The following is a 21,897-nucleotide window of genomic DNA, read 5'->3' on the forward strand; positions in this document are numbered from 1 at the left end:
AAAAAGCATGCTTTGTTAAAGCAGACGCCACAGCAGTGAAAATCTTCAGCATCTCAACCTGTACACGCTGAGCTACAGTGGCATCTGCCTGTCTGGAGGTCAGTCTCTTAACACATATGACTATCAAGTTTCCAGGAAAAGGCAGAAAGCATCTGGCAGCGAGAGAACGTGGAGTCTGTGGTTTAGTGGTCTGCGGCGGGATGGCCTGGGCCAAGCTATGCACTGTGACAGTTTTCCAGAGAGAGAAAGAGAGGATAAAGCAAATAAGGAAAGTGGTTAAAACCAAACCGTTTTAGATTTTTAGTACAAGACATGTGACACAGGTGTGGAGCTAGGTGTAAGAAGCATTTGGCAAACAATTAGTTTTTGTTTTAAAATGTAAAAACATCAGTAAATATGACAGCAGTAACTACACTGTATGTGGTGGAAATTAAATTAGTAAATGGTGAAAGCTACTGTGAAATCTTATTTCTGAAGCATCCAAATTTTCCTTTTGATAATAGTCTTTTTTTTTCCAAAGTTTCCACCTTCAGCAGACATATGAACACATTTGTTGTCATGTTGGCAGGCAAGCTGCAGTAAAAGTAGACAATAGAACAAACAGAATGGAAAATTTGTGCAGATCTATAGCAGAGAGAAAAATGGGATTTGAAAACAGAAAAAGCTGAGACAAAATGCAGACAGGAGTTCAGAAAGAGAGTTGGTGCTTTACCAAACAAACATTCAGAGCTCTCTAGATTCAAAGGAAAAGAACTCAGCTGTGCTGGCAGGACAGAGAGGAGCATAGAAACAGAGACTCCAAGTGAATTGAAACAAACAATCTCTGTCTTCCTGGAGGCTGTTTTTTTTTTAATGCGCATTCATCCTCCTCTTAACATCTTATGTGTCTCCACTGTGGTTGCACCACACAAGTAGTGTAATGGTGGAAGCCCATCAACACTAACACTCTCCCACTCTCCCTTTTTAAGACAAAGCTTTTGAGTGGTTGATGGTCTTTATCTTGGTCAGTTGGTCTAATGTGTTGGAGGGGGGAAACCCTACATCACAGCGTTGTTTTGGCCCGATAACCACTTTGAATTTCATCAAATGCAGTGCATCTGTGCATGCAGCTGTGATGAGGGGAAACAGGGCAGATCATTTTCATCTGGCAGTGATTAGGAGAAATGGATAAAGGAGGGATAGAGGGAGGAGAGGAAATAAAGAAGACAGAGTGTAGGAGGGACAGAGGAGGGTTTTTGACATATTGTTATAGTTCTATTGCTGAGCACTGGAGCCAAATTACGGGATTGTCTCACTGAGTCAGTGTCTGAGATGCCTGAATGGAGTCATCACTAGGGTGGGATTAGAGCAGGAAGCAGGGCACCAGAGGCTGCAGAGCATGAGGATGTTTCTTCACAGAATGGTACTCCTCTGTGGCAACTTTGCATGTTTAAAGTTTCTGTTGGATGAAGGTGACATGTAATTATGTGTTTATCATATCAGTGGTTGTCTGGAGCAATTACATGCAGTCAGTCTCCGTTGCAGTTAGAATTTGGGAAATGCACACATTATGAAAGTATGGGAACATAGAAGTAAAATGAACTCCAGTGCACTCCAACCCTTTATATCTCCCTTATCATTCAATCAACAGGCCCAGTCAGGACTTTACAAACTGTAGCCAGAAATCAGCCCTCTGTGCAGCGGGCCACCAGGGAGAACAGAATGACTCATTCATCAGGCGTCTCTAGTACCAGGACACACAGAAGGGCACCGCAATCCTCCTCAGGTCCCAGGCAGCCTGAGAGAGCTTTGGCAGGAGCCCCACTGCTGGAAAGGAGACGTCAACACCACACCAAACCTCAGTCTGATCAGAGGAATCGAAACACACCTAAACTAAGTAGGAGGACCTATGTCTTATATCCTATATCTAATTACTAGATTAAAGCTTTAGGTTTCAAGTAGGCAGCATCAAGAGCACATGCTACATTGTAGACTGAGTTGCTAGATAGCAAATGATAACATAGATTTTACTGTACAGTATGACAGTATGTAATCACTGTACAAAGACCAGCAAGGAAAAGGTTGGCACCTATTTAATTGTTTTTTTGTTTTTAGTTATTATAGAAATCTAGCTTAATGTATATTTGTTTGTACTATCTTTAGTGTCCATAGTGTAAACCCTGGCCGTGCCTGGTATCCCTTTCTATTCATAGCATCTGAGTCCGTTCATGTGGTGTCACTGCAGGCACAGAAGTCCCTGGATCAGAGTGTACCTGCCAACAGAGCAGCCACAATCAAAACAACCACACCAGGTACCTGTAGATTAAGCAAATGTTCCAAAATATCAATAGTTGTTCATCATGCAAGTTGTATACTGCTAAAAACATTTGGATTTTTATATCGGTCAAAATGTGGAGCAACCAGAGCCTGACCTATAAATGAATTGAGTTAAATTGTAGATTATTTAAATTGTGGTTTGGAGCTGGACATCTTTGTCTCTGTTTCTTTGTATGTGTTGCCCAGAACCACCAGAGTATGAGGCCCGGGACATTAGTGTCAGGGTATTATCGCCTAAGTCAGTCCTCATCTCCTGGGTTGACCCTGCTGTCGAGATGGGGAAAGTTGAACCCGGCACATCCAGGTGAGATCTGTTAAAGTGTGTATGACCATGTGTTTGTCGAATAAACAGAAGACACTGGATAAATTCTCCCCATTTTGTCTCAACTCAGATCCTACACAGTTAGATACAGGGAGAAGGGCGAGTCTGCTCGCTGGGAGTACAAGGACAGCACCCAAAGGAGAATGATGATAGACTCCCTTTCTGCTGATGGCATGTATGAGTTCTCTGTTCGAATCTCTCAGGGAGAAAACCAAGGGAAGTGGAGCGTCTCTGTCTTTCAGAGGACCCCGGAGTCAGGTATGCACTACTCTCTGCTGAAAATCGCTTACAAAAGATGATTTTTATGTTCTTTTCTAAAGAAGTAACTGCAGAATGCCAAAGCCCTGCATTTTTCTTTGAGCACAAGAGCAGTTATTCTTACAGAAAAGAACTGAGTCTTGCATAACCTTTTTATTACATATCACATTTCTCTTACCACACTTCATCACACTCACTGCCTATTACTCCCATTTGATATTTGATTCTAGCTTTGGCTTCAGCACTGTCATGATTGCAGTTTTTGCACTGTGTCATAGCAGCTCAGGAGCTGCGGTTCATAACAATGTCAGTATTTACTGCCTGGCTTACAAGTCAGATCTCCATCTGCACTTTCATACATGATCTCAAGGGGAGGTTCGTGAAAATGTATGATAGCAGCATTTTCCTTGGTTAAAGCTTCCTAGCATAAATGTCCTCACATGCTTTAAGAAGCAATTTCCTCACCCTGTTCCCTATGTGCCGCTTCTGGTTTATGTCCTGCTACTCCTCCTTTCACAGCTGTATTTCTATTCACTTGTGCTCTCCTCACTTGCTAGCTCCATCAGGGCCACCAGAAAACTTTGAGGTCAAGCCACTACGAGGGAAAGGCACTGCAGTCATAGCAACATGGGACCAACCTGAAGAACCCAATGGAAGGATAAAAGGTCAGTCCTGGAGGAATAAACTGAAAATAAATAATGATTTGCTAACAGAGGAAGTTGATATATAGGTTGATTTATTAAGTGTCTTACAATATACAGGGACGGTCCGTGGAGGAGAAACATTTAACATGAACTAAACCCTCTCCCTCATGTCTATTAAAGTGCTGAGAGCTGCTACTTAATGCTTTTAATAACATCAACAGCTAATTAACATCTAGCAACTAACGACTTATGATTAATTGGAATCATTGCTAACTTTAGTAAGCTAGGCTTCACTAGATTTCATCTAAAGTGCCGTTGAGATTTTGTCCTGAATGGTCTCACCACATGCTCTTCTTCCAAACAGATTACATTCTCTCTTATGCACCTGCTATGAAACCATTTGGAATGAAAAGTGTGCCATACCCGGGCAGCACCACTACAGCCACCATAGAAGGTCTCACACCGGGAGACCGATACATCTTCAAGATCAGAGCCACCAACAGGAGGGGACAGGGACCACAGAGCAAAGCCTTCAGTGTTGTCATGCCATGTAAGCATATTTAACTGTAACAAATAATGTAAAGTATTTGTACTAAAAATGTTTATTCTGATGTATTATTCTCATCTTTGTCTATTGCCAGCCAGCAGCACTGCCTCATCCTTCTCAAAAACCAAAGACGCTCAAAGGACCAGCCACCCGTCTTCCAAACAGAATACTGATGACGACGAGTCAACAGATGCACCAGAAGAGCCGCTCACACCTCCTCAGTCAGTGCCCGCTGCACCTGTCAACAGGCGTGTACGCCCACTCTCCGAGACACGGTCCTATCACAGCATCTTCTCTTCTGTGAGGGGCTCCGTCAGGAATGCAGGAAAAACAGTTAGACTCAGAGTAAGGCCACAAAATAGAGAAGAGAAGGAAGAAAAGGAAGAGAAAATACCCACAACACCACCACCGGTAGGTGAGACAACAACCATGGAGGTTGTATCAGAGACAAAAGAGCCAGACAACAATGTTTCCCCTGAATCTGAGGATGTAGTGCAATATGAAGAGAAGCCCCCGACAACTGAGACCCCCAGCCTCAAAGTTTTGACGGCTTCCCCAACTAAACCAGTTGCTAATCATCCTCATCCACCAGCCAAAAAGCCCATTAAGATCAGGGTTCATCAAAAGCCAATATCCAAGGCGGCTTCCTCCTCGTCATCCGCTTCATCTTCATTTCCCTCAACTTCATCTTCGTCCTCATCTTCTTCACATATTCAGGAATCAGCAGCCAGTAGAAAGGACTTTGCAGCTTCTACATTCCCACAGAGCAAAAACACCTATGATAAGCCCAGCACAGTACATAATGAACCTTCCACTCCAGTCGAAAAAGAGACCAATTCACAGCAGACAGAAGCTACACCTGTAGGTAGAGGTTCGGCTGTAGCAGGGCGTAACAGTGGGTCAGGTTTTGGGTCCCGATATGTTAACAGCCGAAGAAACTCTGGTATTTTGTTTAGAGGAAATTCAACCCGAACGCAAAATGGATATAAAGTTGCCATTGCTTCACGATTAAATTTACCAAGTAGGACTCTGGACAAAGCAACATTAAACACACATAGTTCAGCAACATCACAGTCCACTTTGCCAGATAAGTCTCAGAACCACAGAACATCACCTACTGTCAATTCAGCAACGCCTAGGTCGACTTCAGGAAGTGCTACTAACAGCCGAGCAGCATCAGATGCAATTAATCTTGAAAAATCACAGTCCACATCAGAGTCTAGGTCTCATGGCTCTACTACCTCTCACATCTCGGACATTAACCCTTCCACTTCACAGAGGGGCTCACAGCACCCATCCAGCACAGACAAATCTCAGTCTTCTCAGTCAAGTTCACCCAGAGCATCTCCCAGCTCTGCAAATACACGTAACACACACAATTCACAGAGTTCGCACATATCGCCTGAATCGCCTAAGCAAGACACTAATGAGGACACTAAGAAAAGCACAGCTGAGGATCCTACATCAAGCTCTAAAACACAAACAGCAGAGGAGGACACAAGGAGGGCTCAGGAAAAGGATAAGCACAACAAAGAAAGTCCTGTGGTTTCTCGTACCAGAATTAGCACCTCATTTGCTGAAAGATTTCCTTGGCTTGTTGGTCGGTACCCAGACAGGTTCACCTCAGAGACAAGGATGGCATCTGCCAGGCAGGATGCTAGGACGCCCTTGAGAAGAACATCATCCTCTGTCGGAGCCAGTAGACCCATCTTGAAGGAGACACCCACTAGAGTGTCAGGAGCCACAGGTGCTGCAGGAGTGTCCTTGTTACAGGAGACAAAGGAGACAGATGTAAGGACTCCTTTTTCTCATGACTCACTAAAGAATGGCGTAGGAGCCAGCTCAGTTAAGCCATCTTTGACCAATCAAAATACAGCATCCAGTATCAATAGAAACCCAGCAACTTCCTCCTCCTCCTCTTCAGCTTCCTCTTCTGCATCTACGTCATCTTCAGCATCTACGTCCTCTAGTTCCCATCAATCCACAAGTGGACACAGAGACTCAAGTGAACCCAGTCATGTAGGAACCTCTAGTAACAATAACAAAGATCGGAATAAGCATCATATTGATGACAGTACAACAGAAATCAATGGAAAAAATTATAAGGTAACAGACTCCAGAGTGGCCCAAAATAATCCTGATATTACCCGAGCGGACCCTCACAGAAATACAGAGGATAATGACAGTGTAGATACAAGTAAGACATCATCAAGGATCAAGTCTGGCACATCCTCTGTAGTCAGTCCAAATCAACGTAATCCTGGTTTAGGTGTGAATGGGAGGATTCGCTCTGCCAGGCCGAGGTTTTCCGTCCGACCAAAGCTGGCACAGACCTCTGGGCCGGGTTCTTCAAGATCTGATTCATCCTCATCCTCCTCATCTGATTCTATGTCGTCATCAAATTTGTCCCAGTCAGTGTTAACCTCCAGTCATGATGGTGGCACTGACACTACTCTGGCAAAGGCAGGGGGATTAAGTAGAAGTAACTCAAAGTCCACATCATCATCTTCATCATCATCATCTTCATCAAGTGACGGCTTTAGGGGTCTGGGGGTTAGATCTCGGTACCCTGTCATCAGAGGGAAGCCAACTAATGGAGGAGCTATAAAACCTGGCAGTGGAATTGGTAAAGTCAGATGGTAACATGCATGTGAATAAATGTTTGCTTTCAGTTTTTTGAGATTAAAGTATTCACAAAAATCAAATACGATGAATAATGATTAGTTAAAACAAAACTGCACTGTGGTTTACTGTAATGATGCTATCATTTAGGTAAAAATGGACGACCCAACCTTACAGCAACAGACGATAAAGAGTCCTCTTCATCTCAAGAAACAAGTAAGGCTGTTGGTCAGAGGTTTATCACTGGACCTGATGGATCCCAATGGGTAAACAAGATGAATTATTTTTGACTGTAATCATAGTTAAAAACTTAGATTACATAGTCTAGATTACTACTATAAATAGATTTGACAGATCTTCTTGTCACTATAGGTGGTAGACCTGGAGCAAGGAGTTCTTATGAATCAGCATGGAAAGGTTCTTCAGGACTCCCAGGGCAAACCCAAGAGAGTGGTGCTTGGCGAAGATGGACGCACGATATTTGGTGATGTGCTTAATTCACTCTTATATTAAAGCCTGAAAGAAAATTCACCTCAATTTAAAGCTTAAGAATCATTAATGAGGAGCACTAATTTGACACCTCAGTATTAAATTACAAAATCATCTTTCTTTTCTGACTTACTTTACCTTTGCCAATCACCAGACCACATGGGCAGTCCGTTGTTAAACCAGGAAGGAATGGCTCTATTTGGCCATGGCAGAGATAGCCAGCCTGTGGTCAATCCCAAGGACAAGTTGATCATGGTTGGAGGAAAACCTGTACTTGGCTTGAACCCACGTCACCCCAGGACTACCACCACCACTAGGGCTCCTACCACTACAACTGAACCCACCACCACTGAGTGGACCACAGAGGAGTATACCACTGCACCGCCATACCCAAGCTGTCCACCTGGAACCTTTTCCAGAAGAGATGAACATGGGTATCCAATGCTGGACCCTGAAGGAATATTAGACTGTTATCCAGAAGGTACGTTTGGCATGAAATTCTGAGCATTGCAGATAGTATCATAAAAATGGATCAAAACAGAGATTCGTTCCACAGGAGTGAAACTAAATACTGAAATATTGCTTAGTAAATGGCTTTTCCACAAAACTGAAGTCAAGCTCAGTGAGGCACTTCTGAGCCAAGAATATAACTAAGTATGACTTCACTAAATCTCTCAGATGTATTGTTTGTCATATCCATCTAGGCCAAGGCCATGAGTGTTTCCTCTCTGTACCCACAGAGTCGTATAACTGTGTGTGTTGAACTGTGTCATCTGTTTTTTGTGTGTGTGTATCTACTGTATGTGAGACCACATGAACCACATGTAAGTCTCCACATAAGACACCACAAGCTGTACTTTTATCAAAACATGGTTGTTATATATATATATATTTAGTACAGCAGACGGAGGAGAAAATGATGATAATAAGGATCAGATTTGTAGATTTACAATGTGCTAAAAAAAAACTAAACTAAACTAAACTAAAAAAAAAAAAAGGAAAATATAATTAGAATAAAAATGTGAAATTCAAAGCAACAAAGAGTTTTTAGCATGTGTGTTCTTCTAATAATAAAAAAACTAAATTATAGTTGCATCTTGAGTGCAGTTCCATAAAAAGCACCTCAGTATAAGACAAAGCCTTCGCATTATAAAAAAAAGTTAACAAGGTTGTCTTGTTCTGATAAATAAACGTTACCATTATGATAGATAGACTTTCACATTAAAGAAAGATATTGTGACAATAACTTTTTTCAGCACCGTAAAAGCTCTGTAGCATGCAGTATCCACTATTACTATCAATAGGAGCACATATTTTATAACCCCAAACACACCCAGCAAACTCAGACAGCTGGAAAGATGTTTCCTTGTAAACTCTAAAATAGAAAAAGCAGAAGTAGTGGGAAATTTATAGCACATTCGACTCAAGAATCCAGTCTGGGTTACAGTACTTGTGTTAAAATATACTGCATGTTCATGCTTAAACCAATTTGTTCAAATAGGTTTGTCTATATCCCACATACTCCACAGCCAACTTAAATGGGCATGATTAAAACGAGTCAAGCAAAGAAAAGAGGTTAATGGTGAAAACATGCACTTAAGGGAAAAGAAACCCACTAATGCACATTAGCATTACTGTGCCCACCAGCCATCTCACCCTTTAAACCAGTGTTAATGACTTGGTTACACAACAGTAGTTTCAAAGACCTTTTAGACCCTAAATGTGACTTCTTTCGACATTCTGCTAGACCCACGACATTGGGGAAACTTGCAAGTGGACCTCTTGTGTTTGAATGTTCCTGGTCAATATGGATGCCTGGGTGTACATGTCTATGTGTATTTGCCAGTTCAGAAATGTGTACATGAGATTGATGCCACAGCTTGTTCTACTTCTCTGACAGAGGAATCCTCAGGAATGGAAATGGACCACATGGTTACAGTGACCATGGTGCCTGATGCTTTAGCTCTTGAAAAAGGTATTGGCTGAGTTTGGCTTTAGACCGACCTACGGCGACTGGGCTGGGATGAACTGAATTGCATTGCATTGTTTGTTGACTGTATGTTTATCTGACAGGGCACGTGTTTGCTAGCTTTTCTTCTTTTGTCTCTTCCTCTTTGCATTGCCTGTGGTCTTCACTTTGTTTCTTTCTCTCTCTTATTTGTTTGGCTTCGTCTTGGTTCGTTGCAGGAGTTTTGGATATTTTCCAGGCTGGGCTGTTTTTAATCACTTTTATTCCAGAAAACTGGACCCATAGTGCATGTGAACTGCATTACTAAGCAGAAGGGAATGCCCTAACTTATGATTTAATGCTATGTATTTTCGTTTTTTAACGCTGCTTTGAAATATAATAGATGGACCTCCTCTATAGCCAAACACTAGCTCAATGGAAAACTGGATGATGTTAGCATTTGCACTTTGTAATTTCAGTGCAGGTGTTTAGATGTCTTAAGAAATCAGTTGCATGTGGGTGTCATTTCATTTCTTTTTATTTTAGGTTGTGGTAGAAAATTCACAGTGAGCATTACAATATTTTCATAACATTTTTAGAGTGTAGCACTGCCACAGCTCAAAGCCTGTTGAATGTGTGTGGACCATGATGTAATGACAAGGTCCTCTGGTGCAGCACAGGGAAAAGACAGCGATGAAAGAGGAAGGAACTAATTGAATTTCACCCCTTTTCATTTGTCAGCCTTGGACAGTTGTATAATGGCCGCTGTCTTCAATCTCACCCTCACATGGAAAATATGGGTAGCAAAACATTACATAAGAAAACAGCTTTGGGTGTAGGGAATTTTCAAAGTGAGCTCACACATCTGCCCACAATTAATTAAATCTGTTTGACACTCTTATTACACAGATCATGGTGTCAATAACAAAGGATTAATGAAACACAACAGCACGTTGTTGAGCCAGGATGTAAATAACATAAATCTGTTTTAATCAAAAGCTCACTGACACACTGTTTTGTTGCTAGATGAGCTTTTTGTGCAGACCACCCTGGTGCCATCCACTACCACCACAACCACAACCACTGCCACAACAACAACCACCACCACCACCACCACGACCACAACCACAGAGATCCCAACTCCAGAGCCACACATCAGACCCTTGAACAAAGGCCCTTCATCTGAGTTTGATCTCAGTGGGAAGAAGCGATTCACAGGTACTCAAAGACAGAAACAAATCTGCATTTGTCAGTGAGTCTTTGCTCATATATCTTAACTCTTTGTTGTACAGCTTAATGTAATATCTTTCAGATTTATAGCTGTGTGTGACTTTGTGTGTGTGCAGGTCTAGCCTCAGATTTCAGCTTTATTATCACGTCATTTCACCGTATGAAAAAAGCACAGAATTTTATTGGTACCCTATAGAAGTATACATAATAATAGATAATAATAATAATGAATACTTTATTGATCCCCTTGGGGATACATATATTGCTATGTGGAAAATAGCAGTCAGTGCAACTCAAGATTATGGATTCATTCAAACTGGTTCCATCTAACCTTAATTGAGTCATAATTATAAAGTTCACTCATTCTCTCGTTATGTTCAGGGCCTCTAGACTTGATCCCAGTAAACTTTGGCCCCCTGCTTTCTTTTTTACTGTTCCTGTGTGCTTACTTTGGCCTCTCATACTGTATCACCTCATCTGGTTGGACAAACAGACTGAAATATTCTCTTGACAGAAATAAAAACAGTACCTACGTCACTCCAACCTTCTTACAAAACAAAAGTCAAAGGTCCTGTTAATATTGCTTTGTTTTATGATGCCAATTTGTCATTTTTCAGCATTTTAAATGCTGACTTTGAAGATACTGTAACTGCAAATAATAAATATATAATATTTTAAGTATTTAAAGGATACACTGAATAAGTACTTAAGCTTTACAAGTTTTTTATAGTTAGCATAGTCAGAACATACACAACACATTTTAGTGTGTTTGATAAGTGAGGGGCGATCCATTAATACAAATCGAAAATTCTGGGAATCAGACTAAAAGTGTCATGAGTCACAAAATGAATCCATTCTGCTTCACTCCCTCTTATGCAATCACTTATTTTCAGTCTTAGTTTTCATTAATTTAGATGCCTTTGTTATACTCTGTCAAATCTGTTTTTAATTTGACAGAGTTTTTTTATTGTTGTCAAAAAAGCCAAATTAAATCAACCATGATTACAAAAGATAGCTTAAAAAAGGTGAAATCTACTAAGAACTGTGAATGGTTTTACAGGCCTGTAACTGTCCTCCTCTGATCTGTTAGAAAGGCAATTCTCATTGGGGTCACAGAAGTCTAAAACAAATCCCCTCTAGAGCCGTAGGAAACGATTGTTTTCACATGCTGTATGGTCCTCCCCATGATGAGTAAATTGACTTTGACATGTACAGTTGTACAGGACTGGCCTTTAATTTTGAATGATGATGAGGGAGCTGCTCCTGAGACATGTGGTTATCATAAAATAACTGAGTAATAGCACCACTATCACTTACTGACAGATTAAATGTAACTTGTCACTGGCATCTATAGTCATCTTTGTTGAAAACATTTTAAAAGAGAAGATGTTTAACGTAACTCTGTCCTTATCAGTACAGTGTGAGAACTATCAGTATCATCTGCTCCAGAAACAACAGTGGATGGCTTACTCTGGACATCATCGGTTTTGGTAAACAATGATATTCCTCACGATCACACACGTCTCAGAGAGCCATCTGAAAGCTATTACTCTCCCAAGGCCTGAGCTAAAAACTGACAAGAGCAGAGAAGCAGTGGAAATCATAAAAGCTGATGGTGCTGACCTCAGCATGGAGACAGAAGAGACTGTTGGCTCAGTGCGGCGACATCCTCTTTCCTATTTATTAGTTGAATTTATCTTCACCAGCCTGCCAGTACGCTGAAAAGCTTTGCATGAACCATCTGACAGAGACTTCCTCTTTGTGTCTTTTGTCCAGGTTTGGTTTGGTTTGAATGAAACTAGCTCTAGGCAGACATGGGACAAAAAGTATTAACTAATAATTCTTAGCAGTTGTGTGAATCTGTTTAACAGTAAGTTCCAGTAGGATGGAGTTTGCCACGTTGGACAAGAAAATGAGAACCAGGATGTTTGGAATATAAGAATGCTAATTAATGCCTTACTAGACAGATATTAGAGCTACAGTATGTGAACTGTCCTGATGCTGTTTCTCAATGACATTTGGTCCACCTCAGGCTAACAGATGCCAAGTTTTATCCATGTTTTGGAGAAGTAACTGTCTTCTCAACAAGCATAAGTGTCTCCAAGGGAGGTGCTTTCAACATTTAAAAATGAACATATGAACAAAGCAAAACATCTGGATCTTCTGCATGCATGTGACTAGACATGTGGATGCTGGACAGAAACACAGCCTTACAAGCCTGTTGTGTATAGACACATAAATCTGCTCCATGTGATGACAGATTATGGGTGTCAGTGTATTAATGCGTAATACATAAGCCATACGACTGAGTGTTCACATACAGTAGGAGCTTGTAACAGTCTAAATCCACACAGCCTCATAGACTCTGTGTTAACGTGTAGACTTGTACCCTGTGTGCTGAGGGCCAATCATCTGGGAAGGTGGGATCAACTCCAGGTTCCAGTGTGTCCCTCCAAATCCCAGTCAGAATAGGAATTGTGGGATATCTGAAGTATCCACAGCTGTAGGTCCAGCTGGCATTTCCAGAGTCACTGAAAACAAATGGAAAAAAAAAGACAAGGAGGAGAGGGGACTAAGAAACGCTCATGTCACTGAATGACACATATTTACATTGTTGAAATAAAGAACTTGATTGCATCTCTTTTTTCCTACCATCAGCTCCATATGTGAACTACATACAGAAGGACCCGGGGGCTCCGTGCTCCTTGACAGAGGCTCTGGAATACCTACAGGTTGACATCCTGGAAGGCCTGATAAAGAATGACACCATGGCAGCCAGTAAGAAGCAGCCCCCCAAAAACAAGCCCCATAATCTCACTGTGATCGCCATGGAGGGCTGCCATTCGTTTATCATCCTGGACTGGGCCCGTCCACTGAAAGATGAAATGGTGTCAGGTAAAAATGCTGAACTGAATTAAGATGTATTTTTACTGAGCAGGGTAGGACACCCCACTGTACTTCAGTGTTCCCCAGGGAGCCACTGCTTGTACCGTAGTACCATATTTCTACTGTGCTCTCCTTGCATTACTCCTTAAGTCCAAACGTCAGTAACTAAGTTATGTTAAATATAGAGCACCGACAAGCACTCCTACACTTCTTACTGCTTTCTACTGGTCATTTGCCATCACTGTTACCACATCAGGAGCCATTCATTCAAGTAATCTAGATGTTCACAGTGCCAGAGATGACATACGTTATATCACCTTGGGAAAATTGTTGTTGGACACCTGCCATACAGTAGATGCTGGCTACTATAGGGTTTTGGTGTCTTGTCCAAGGACACCTCCACATGTAGCCAGAAGGAACTGGGAACTGAAGCACTGAGGCTGGGGTTCGTAGACAATTGTTCCACAAACTGAGCATGTTAATAAATGGGCAGGGTACAAAATAATAGAGTCAAAAAGGAACATCCAGTGCGAATAATGTCAGCTCTAGGAACAACAGGTCCAGGAAAATTGAACACTCACTGAATTATAGTTTATTTATATGTGTGTTTATTCACATTTCTTTCTATAAAGCTGCTCAACACTCATTGTTGTGGTCCACTGTTGCCATCATGCTTAAGATCCCTCAATATGATGTCAATAAAGATGCAAGAATATCCCACAGAAGTCCAAAACTACCTAAGATATATTGCGATTATGTTCCATCAGCTTTTCATTTGTTGTGGTTCATGTGACTGTACCAGATTCAGGATCTCCAACATCGGATTCCAACAACTCATTCCAGCAGTTTATTGTGAATAAATCATGAAGGAACTGGCTGATCGTGCAGAACAGGGCTGCTCAGCTTTCTCAGGGAAAACCGAAATTCCTCCGTCCTAGAAAGTGACACGTGGGAAATAAAGAATAGAGAAGAAACTAAAGATAACAGTCTGCTGTGTGAGATGTGGTGGGTTATCAGAGGTAACAGTCTGGGCAGCCAGAGAAGCAGTATATTTTATTTGGCAAGAAAACACAAGCTTCTGTACATGATGTGGGCTAGTCCATCCTCTGATGTGTTTTCTCCATCAGTTTCTCTTTCCATTTGTTCTTGGTGTTGTATCTTTGGCACTTTGTTTAATACTTTAATGTAATTTCATACCCTATTTGTTTGGAATTTTGGGAACTGACTCCCATTTTTCTTTTATTTATTGTATTTAATATTTCATTAGGTACCATATTGCATTCCAGAAACTGATTACTTTAATGTTCACGAGATATAAAATCCAGCAAAACGCTTGTTTCTGTGAAGTTATGGATGATAACAAACGGCTGGTACCCTAAACCTTTGGTTCCCATGTATATTAACTTGAATTTCCTAACAGTATTGTATTGTAAATCATAATCTAGCATAAACTAATATATCTTTTTTTTTATTTGACACACACCCACACACACACACAGACAGACATTTGAAGGTACAGTTCACACATGCACATCATATCACAAGGCGCTGTTTTAGTTGTTAGGGTGTGTTTGCACAACAATGTCTTATGAGTTATGGGTCACGGTTTTCAAAACAAGTGGATGGAAACAGCTGTTAGCATGTGCACCCAGGAGTTGTGGAACGTTTTTTTCGAGTTCAAACAACTTCTGGATCCATTTACCGTGATACATTGAAAACCTTTTGCTCAAAGGTTTTGGGCAAAGCATGTGCAAAATGCAAAGTGTGGCATTTGGCTATAAGGACTAACTTCTTAGAAAACAATGAAATGAATGTGTACCTGGAGTTAAGGAAGATGGAATACGAGACAGATGGCAGAGACACTGCTACTGTACCAAAGGAATGAAAAACTAAAGAAGAAAAACAAAGTAGCTAATATTTCCCTTCTCTCCTGTCGGCAGCCAGATGAGTTGGTGTGGCTCCAGTAAAAATACCAACTGGAACTCCAAAATCCAATAGAAACAGTCAGTAGTTTTATGTTGAGCAGAGCCAGTTTCTAAGCGCATGATCGAGGGCTGCGTGACCTCGGGTTACTTACCGGATTCTGAGGATTAGTCTGCACGACTGAGAAGAAGAAGAAAACAGACAGACAGGGGGACAGTCAGCATGAGCTGTATAAAATGCCAGAACTACAGAGATGGACATATTTGGGAGACCACAGACTCTCACAAAATAATTAGTATGAACATTTTCAACTTGTTTACTTCACTTTATACAAGTAGTGCTTGTGTGCCTGAAGACAAAGCTACAACAAAGACAAAGATATGTGTTATATATTGAGGTTTAGAGGTGCTGGTGGATTGAATCAGGTTGCAGCTTTTGTGCACCTTTAGGGTATTGTTGTGCTTTAAGACAATCTCTTAATCCTTAATGCAGCTTCTGCTACAGTGAATCACATTTCAGTTTGTACTAACAGCTAACGGGCTCTGGTCTTCATTTTCTTTGTTCCCTGCAGGCTACATGGTCCACAGTGCCTCATATGATGATGTTCTTAACAATAGATGGTCCTATAGATCCTCCAGCGGGACACACTTGCCTGTGGAGAACCTGAAACCCAACTCTAGGTAATAAACACAGATCCCTGGTGGGTGGTTATATCATTGCTTACATACATATGTCACATATGCTTGGAGAGAGGTTGACCTGTGCTCATGCACAATACGTTAACGTTCAGCAATTCACAGCATCATCGTGGATGTCATAGGAATCAAAACTTGATTTTACAAACATGCTCTTTGTTAAAAGAACCTCTAGGCTGGTCTGTGCCTAATGTTTATGATCAGGTTGCTGCCTTGGCTGCAGGAGCTTGGTTGTGGCTTTGGGGTGTTTATTTCTACTGGGGAGCTGTTCACAGAACTACATCATGTCTGCATATGTGTTCATCTTTACATTATTCCATGTTTATGTAGGAATATAGTGTGTTGCCAACAGTGTGATCAAACCAGACTGATGATGAACAGTGAAACTGAGATATTTGGTATCAATATATATGTATTCATGTATCATTTAGTCACTTAATGAAGCAAGTTGGATCATCTAAATCCTCCTCTGCCAAAAAAACTACTGTCAATCTGTCTCAATTCAAATATGAAACATCTTTTGTCCTTCAAAAACATATGGTTTCTACATAAGGTTAGTGGACCTCACATACATTTATATATTTTATCAAATTATCTAACAGTAATATAATGGTTTGTACACCAAAAATATGGTTAACTAAAGACAGGTATGTGAGTTCACACACCGACAGGTGTCTCTTCTACAACTAACACCTGCCGTTGAACACGAACAGTAAAGCTGCCTCTTGCAAATTTTTCCAAGAGGTTGCACAGTGGATTTCCCTTCCTGGTATTGAGGATAGAGTGTCTCCCCAGTTACAGTTGATCATGGGATGGTTTACGGGACAGTGTTGGCATTTAACGGGCTGCAGGCTCTTTCTGTGTTGTCACCAGACCTGTTTATCTGACCAGATTGTAGAGCTGACTTAAAGTATTTACTTGAAATCCCACAAGTAATAAGAACTTAAGGTCACTTCTTTCCAGTACCTTGTAATTTTTTGACCATGTCTACAATTGTTTAGTCTACAACTATAATTTATAGATCATTGATTCCCCTTTGCTTACTTACATGCTGCCATTCATTGACTGTTAGAGTAAATTGATCATCTTTTGATGAAATCACCGTAGGCAATAATGAAAATAATTGTTAGTTGCAGAACTAGTTTTGTCTTTGTATTTCTTCTGCTGTATTCAGAACTCTTCAGGAAAACTGAAATTATTGAGTACTGTAAATATTATATACTGCATATACCATACAGGTTCAATGTGAAACCTCTATGTTCATTTCATTTTAGGGCTGGACTGGAGCTGTCATGTATACTAAGGAGAATTCATATGACCACACTGCTCAGAATGAAGCTGCAGGATGTCTATACTGAATGCTACATGTGCTAGTTTGATTTGATGTAGCATTTTGTGGTCCACTTAGTGTTTATATATTCTGGCTCACTTTTTTCTACCTTCTCTGATTTCTTCTCCAGTTTCTCATTTTATGACATCATCACAGTGCAGCTGTTATGCTCTCTCTCTCTCTCTCTCTCTCTCTCTCTCTCTCTCTCTCTGTGGTGATATGTATTTTGGTCACTGTTGTCACGTGGCTGTGGTGATTAGATCCAGGCCTCAAGGCTGCACATGATGAGTTTCTGGCTACAAATTGACAGACCGTGAACTTACTGTATGCGACCTTGCCAACTTCACATATACACACCCAGCGTTGCATGAATGAAGGCACACACTGACACAAATACATTAGTAATCTGGAGTGGAAAAGTTTGCAAGCTCTCGAAGTTGTCACTGCTGTTTTTTTTTCATCTAATAGGGTTTTATAATTATTTCACCACCTGGGGACAAAGTGAGCTCACAGCAAGCCTTCTTTTCTGTTATCTACTGTACTGTTCACTAATTAAAAACAAACACGCCCAGTCATCTGCTGTGATCATTAACATTTTCCACACCTTCACAGAGCCACAGCAAAACTGGCAGGATGACAAACGGCAAAATCACTCATTAAATCTCTATGTTTTCATTCAGGTACTACTTCAAAGTTCAGGCCAAGAATGTGTTTGGTTTGGGACCAGTCAGCGAAACACTCACCTATGTCACTGAATCAGGTATGTATCCTGTCAGAGCTTGTAATGATAAACTTTCAGATGCTTCATTGACTAGATTCTAAACCTTAGTCAAACTTTACTGTACAAAAACGTGTGCCGTTTGTGCAGTGGATAAATATCACTTTATTGCAATGCAAGCTATCCACAAACACTCCATTATGAGTTTTTCATTCCCATAATCAGGTGAATACATTAAACTAGCAGTGCTGCATGTGTGCTTTTCATCCCTGGTGAAATGATCAGATTTTTTTTTCTTTCAGACGATCCCCTTCTCATTGAAAGACCACCTGGTAAGTCCATACACAGACTACACATCAAGAGAACAGGCTGAAGCTGCTGCACTTAAAAAACCTATTGTTCACTACCTTCAACCATTGGTTACTTACTTTGTTCTCTAGAGAGCTGCCATAACTTTTTCTACTACTGTAATAATAATGAAATTTAGAGGATCCTTATCAAATAATGTGCTAATAAATGTTTCAAAATGCTAACATAGTGTGGCTCAATATAATTTTAAGTGCGCACAAAATACAATTGATACAGATCGAAATTCTCTTCCTAAATCCTTGATGTTTATCAGCAGACTGATTTATTTTGAACCAAAAACATCCCGTTATTCACTTTCCCCTTTTCTCCTATTTCACTTTTTCACTCCCAAGGTGGAGAGCCAATCTGGATCCCCTTCACCTTCAAATATAACCCAGCACACAGCAGTTGTAAGGGTAGCCAGTATGTCAAGCGGACTTGGTACAGGAAGTTTGTTGGTGTGGTTCTGTGTAACTCTCTGCGATACAAGATCTTCATGGGAGATGGTCTTAGAGGTAACATTTCTACTTTGCCGCTTATGTTCCAGCTTCTACTATAGATGAAGATTGGTTAGTTGGTCTGCTTGCACCCCAGCACTGGATTTTATTTTTAATTAGGTAAATGAAATAATTGAAAAGTTCCCAGTTGTGATATCCACTTTCCCTTCTTTCCTTTACAGAGCCTTTTTACAGTATAGGAGACACGTTTGGCCAGGGAGAGGACCACTGCCAGTTTGTGGACTCCTACAGAGATGGAAGGACAGGCCCGTCTTACCTCTCAAATAATCTGCCTTCAGCACAAGGTAAACTAGAACAGATTGTAGTTTGCATATTAATGACTATGATATTTAGACCTAACCTATTATCATTTCTGCCTTGTGATCTGTTTTTTGGCTCTGTAGTGGAACAGCTGCACTGATCTTATCTATGCAAAATACAGATGCAGAATAATGATGTTAAAGGACCTACCATGTTTTATCCCAACTCCCACATGTTTTTTATTACTGCACAGCTTTTTTTTCTAGTTGAGCCAAAACATCTTAGATCAATACCATAAGTTCTTGGGAATTACTGGCTTCAGGTCACATTAGATAACATATAGGAGAACATCTGAAACTTTCTTGAGATAAGTAATCCACCACAGTTAATGTTATTTACTCACCGTTGGCCAGTGGTGCAGCCTCTCTCCATTTGGTTATATTTAAAGGATAAAGTTGGCATCATTTTAAGCTTATCTTATTGTCAACAACTTCAGTGACTACAAATCCAATAACATGTTTATCTCTCACTACTCTCTGGCTGTGCTACAGCCCTGAGCCTATTACTTCTTAATAAAGACATAAATATCTAAAATGTTGACAGATATACAGAGGTGGTGGGTAACTCAATACATAAGTGTTGAAGTAACTTACATATACACTGCCATTTTTACTACAATATACACATTTAACATTTGTTTTGCAACCTTTAGGAAATGCATTTAAAGCTTGTTTGGAAACCTGGCTGATGGCAGTTATGTTTTACTGTTGCAGGTTTTTATCGTGCTTACAGACAGGAGCCAGTTATATTTGGAGTTATTGGCCGACGTACACCCCATCCATTTGTGGGTTGGTATGAATGCGGGGTGCCGATCCCTGGGAAGTGGTAACCCAGCAGGACGAGGGACATTTTTACCCAGGACAGCCAGTCTGCATCCTGCTGCAGGCTTTCACCTTCACTGGTCCTGCCCTTAAATACAGACTTTTGCCTGCCATGATGAAAAGACACCACTACAAGTTTATTACAGCTTCACACAAAGAGAATATAGTACTTTTAAACAACTCAGTGTATATCATTACAATGCACTTTTTATATAAAGCAGTCTGTATATGAGGGAAAAAAGAAGCATATGAGCTCTTGCTTAGTTTAACTTTTGTCTGACAGTGTCCTTAACTATCCCACAGACAGACAGGTCCTCGCCCTGTGTTATTTATCTCATCATTAATTCAAACACATGGTTCAACCAATGAAACTGGACCAAAGCACAAGCTGCAAAACAAACTGTAAGAATGGGCACTTAAGGTGTGTATAGGTCTGTTAATTTCCAGTTGTGAGAATTGTATTTCATATTGTACCTTTTTTTCTGACAGCTACTTTGTTTATTAATGTTTTACACACTTTTATTTACCATAATTAATTCTCTTCATACAAAAGTTACTGTGTAAGTTTTGTGTTTATACTGACAAAGAATAAAAAGGCCAAATATTTGCTCAGGAGCTGTGGGAGACTAAATAAAGGTGCTATATGGAAACCCCAGCGAAAATCATAAATCATATCTTATTCTCCTGTTGCCACATTCTTTTCTAGCAAAAGCCTCCACACGTGATCCAGACCTACTTAATCAACCTAATGGAAGAAGTGAGAAACAGCCGAGGTGTGTTTGAGCCAGCTGGAACAGCAACAGTTTAAATATCATGAAATGTCAAAAACAACACATTGTGGAAAGAAGCAGGTGTAGGAAAATGGTGAAACAAAGATAGAAACAGTTGGTCGGCATTAGGCAAGTGAGCAAATGTGGACAACACTATCAGCTATGTGTAGACTGTCAACACACTTCCCCAAAAATATTCAAACTGAATTTTTAATATTGAACTTTAATATTAAAATTTTTAATTTAACTTTAAGGCAGTAGTGAAAAGTAATGAAGTATATGTACTCAAGTACTGTTATATGTATACAATACATATAAATGAATGGTTTTATCTGTAAAGAACTGGTTAAATGATAAATCGTCAGACAAGATAACTGTCCATGGGAGAAAGTTAAAGCCATTTAAGAAAATAGGAAAAAACATTATAGGCACTACATAAACATTAGGCATCAGCAATAGTACAGAAAAAGAAAGAAACCACTGGTGAACTACAGAACGGGTCGGCCAAGGAAATCGTCAAGAGCAGATGTCTAAAGCACTGTGAGAGCTGTTAAGAAAGTCCCCAAACAACTGAGCTCCTAATCCATCATTTGAAGAAAACTTCATGAGCAGAAATACAGGGGCCATACGACAAGACGTGAACCCCTCATCAGCAGTAAGAATCAGAAAGCCAAGTTGGATTAAGCAGAAAAGTACAGAGATGAGCCAAAAATGTTCTGTAAGTAAGTTTTATGGACTGACAAGACCAAAATTCACCTCTACTAAAGTGATGGAAAGGCTGAAGCGTGAAGGTGGAAAGGATCTGCTCATGATCAAATTCAGCTCATCTGCGAGGCACAGTGGAGGTCATGGCTTGGCCTTGGATGGCTGCTACTGGAATAATATATTCTGATATAGTTATTGCAAACAAGAGATAATATTAGGTTTAATTTTCCTGAATTTACTATTTCAATAGTTTCGCTCACTAAAATGTGAAGGATCTGGTGCTATGTTTTAAGTTGTAGAGCAGTAGAAACACAAGGTTGCATCAATGGACAAAATCCAGTAAAATGATTTCAACTTGACACTTAAGGATACACGAGTACATGTACTTAATTACATTCAAACAAGGGGAATTTGAAGCCTTTAGTAAATTTTGCTGATAATACTCATGCAACTAAAATAGGCTTTTATGTGTAACTAAATAGTTGTAGTTATTACACTGGTACATTT

At 40.4% G+C, this 21,897-nt stretch overlaps 1 protein-coding gene across 1 annotated transcript in view; it reads left to right on the forward strand.

Annotated features, from left to right (window-relative positions):
* Nucleotides 1-20,549, forward strand: part of fndc1 (fibronectin type III domain containing 1) — a 29,443-nt gene extending 8,894 nt beyond the window's left edge. Inside the window, exons 4-22 of the mRNA XM_026340693.1 lie at nucleotides 1,631-1,876; nucleotides 2,193-2,291; nucleotides 2,503-2,620; nucleotides 2,709-2,896; nucleotides 3,454-3,561; nucleotides 3,905-4,090; nucleotides 4,182-6,713; nucleotides 6,860-6,975; nucleotides 7,082-7,193; nucleotides 7,353-7,679; nucleotides 9,099-9,173; nucleotides 10,173-10,364; nucleotides 13,035-13,271; nucleotides 15,757-15,865; nucleotides 17,891-17,970; nucleotides 18,231-18,260; nucleotides 18,630-18,791; nucleotides 18,956-19,078; nucleotides 19,808-20,549. Of these exons, the coding sequence (XP_026196478.1) occupies nucleotides 1,631-1,876; nucleotides 2,193-2,291; nucleotides 2,503-2,620; nucleotides 2,709-2,896; nucleotides 3,454-3,561; nucleotides 3,905-4,090; nucleotides 4,182-6,713; nucleotides 6,860-6,975; nucleotides 7,082-7,193; nucleotides 7,353-7,679; nucleotides 9,099-9,173; nucleotides 10,173-10,364; nucleotides 13,035-13,271; nucleotides 15,757-15,865; nucleotides 17,891-17,970; nucleotides 18,231-18,260; nucleotides 18,630-18,791; nucleotides 18,956-19,078; nucleotides 19,808-19,923 (5,156 nt within the window). The 3' untranslated portion in view covers nucleotides 19,924-20,549. The remainder of the gene's footprint in view (nucleotides 1-1,630; nucleotides 1,877-2,192; nucleotides 2,292-2,502; nucleotides 2,621-2,708; nucleotides 2,897-3,453; nucleotides 3,562-3,904; nucleotides 4,091-4,181; nucleotides 6,714-6,859; nucleotides 6,976-7,081; nucleotides 7,194-7,352; nucleotides 7,680-9,098; nucleotides 9,174-10,172; nucleotides 10,365-13,034; nucleotides 13,272-15,756; nucleotides 15,866-17,890; nucleotides 17,971-18,230; nucleotides 18,261-18,629; nucleotides 18,792-18,955; nucleotides 19,079-19,807) is intronic.
* The last annotated feature ends 1,348 nt before the right edge of the window (nucleotides 20,550-21,897 follow it).

Source organism: Anabas testudineus, chromosome 24, assembly GCF_900324465.2.
Source record: "Anabas testudineus chromosome 24, fAnaTes1.2, whole genome shotgun sequence".
NCBI lineage: Eukaryota > Metazoa > Chordata > Actinopteri > Anabantiformes > Anabantidae > Anabas > Anabas testudineus.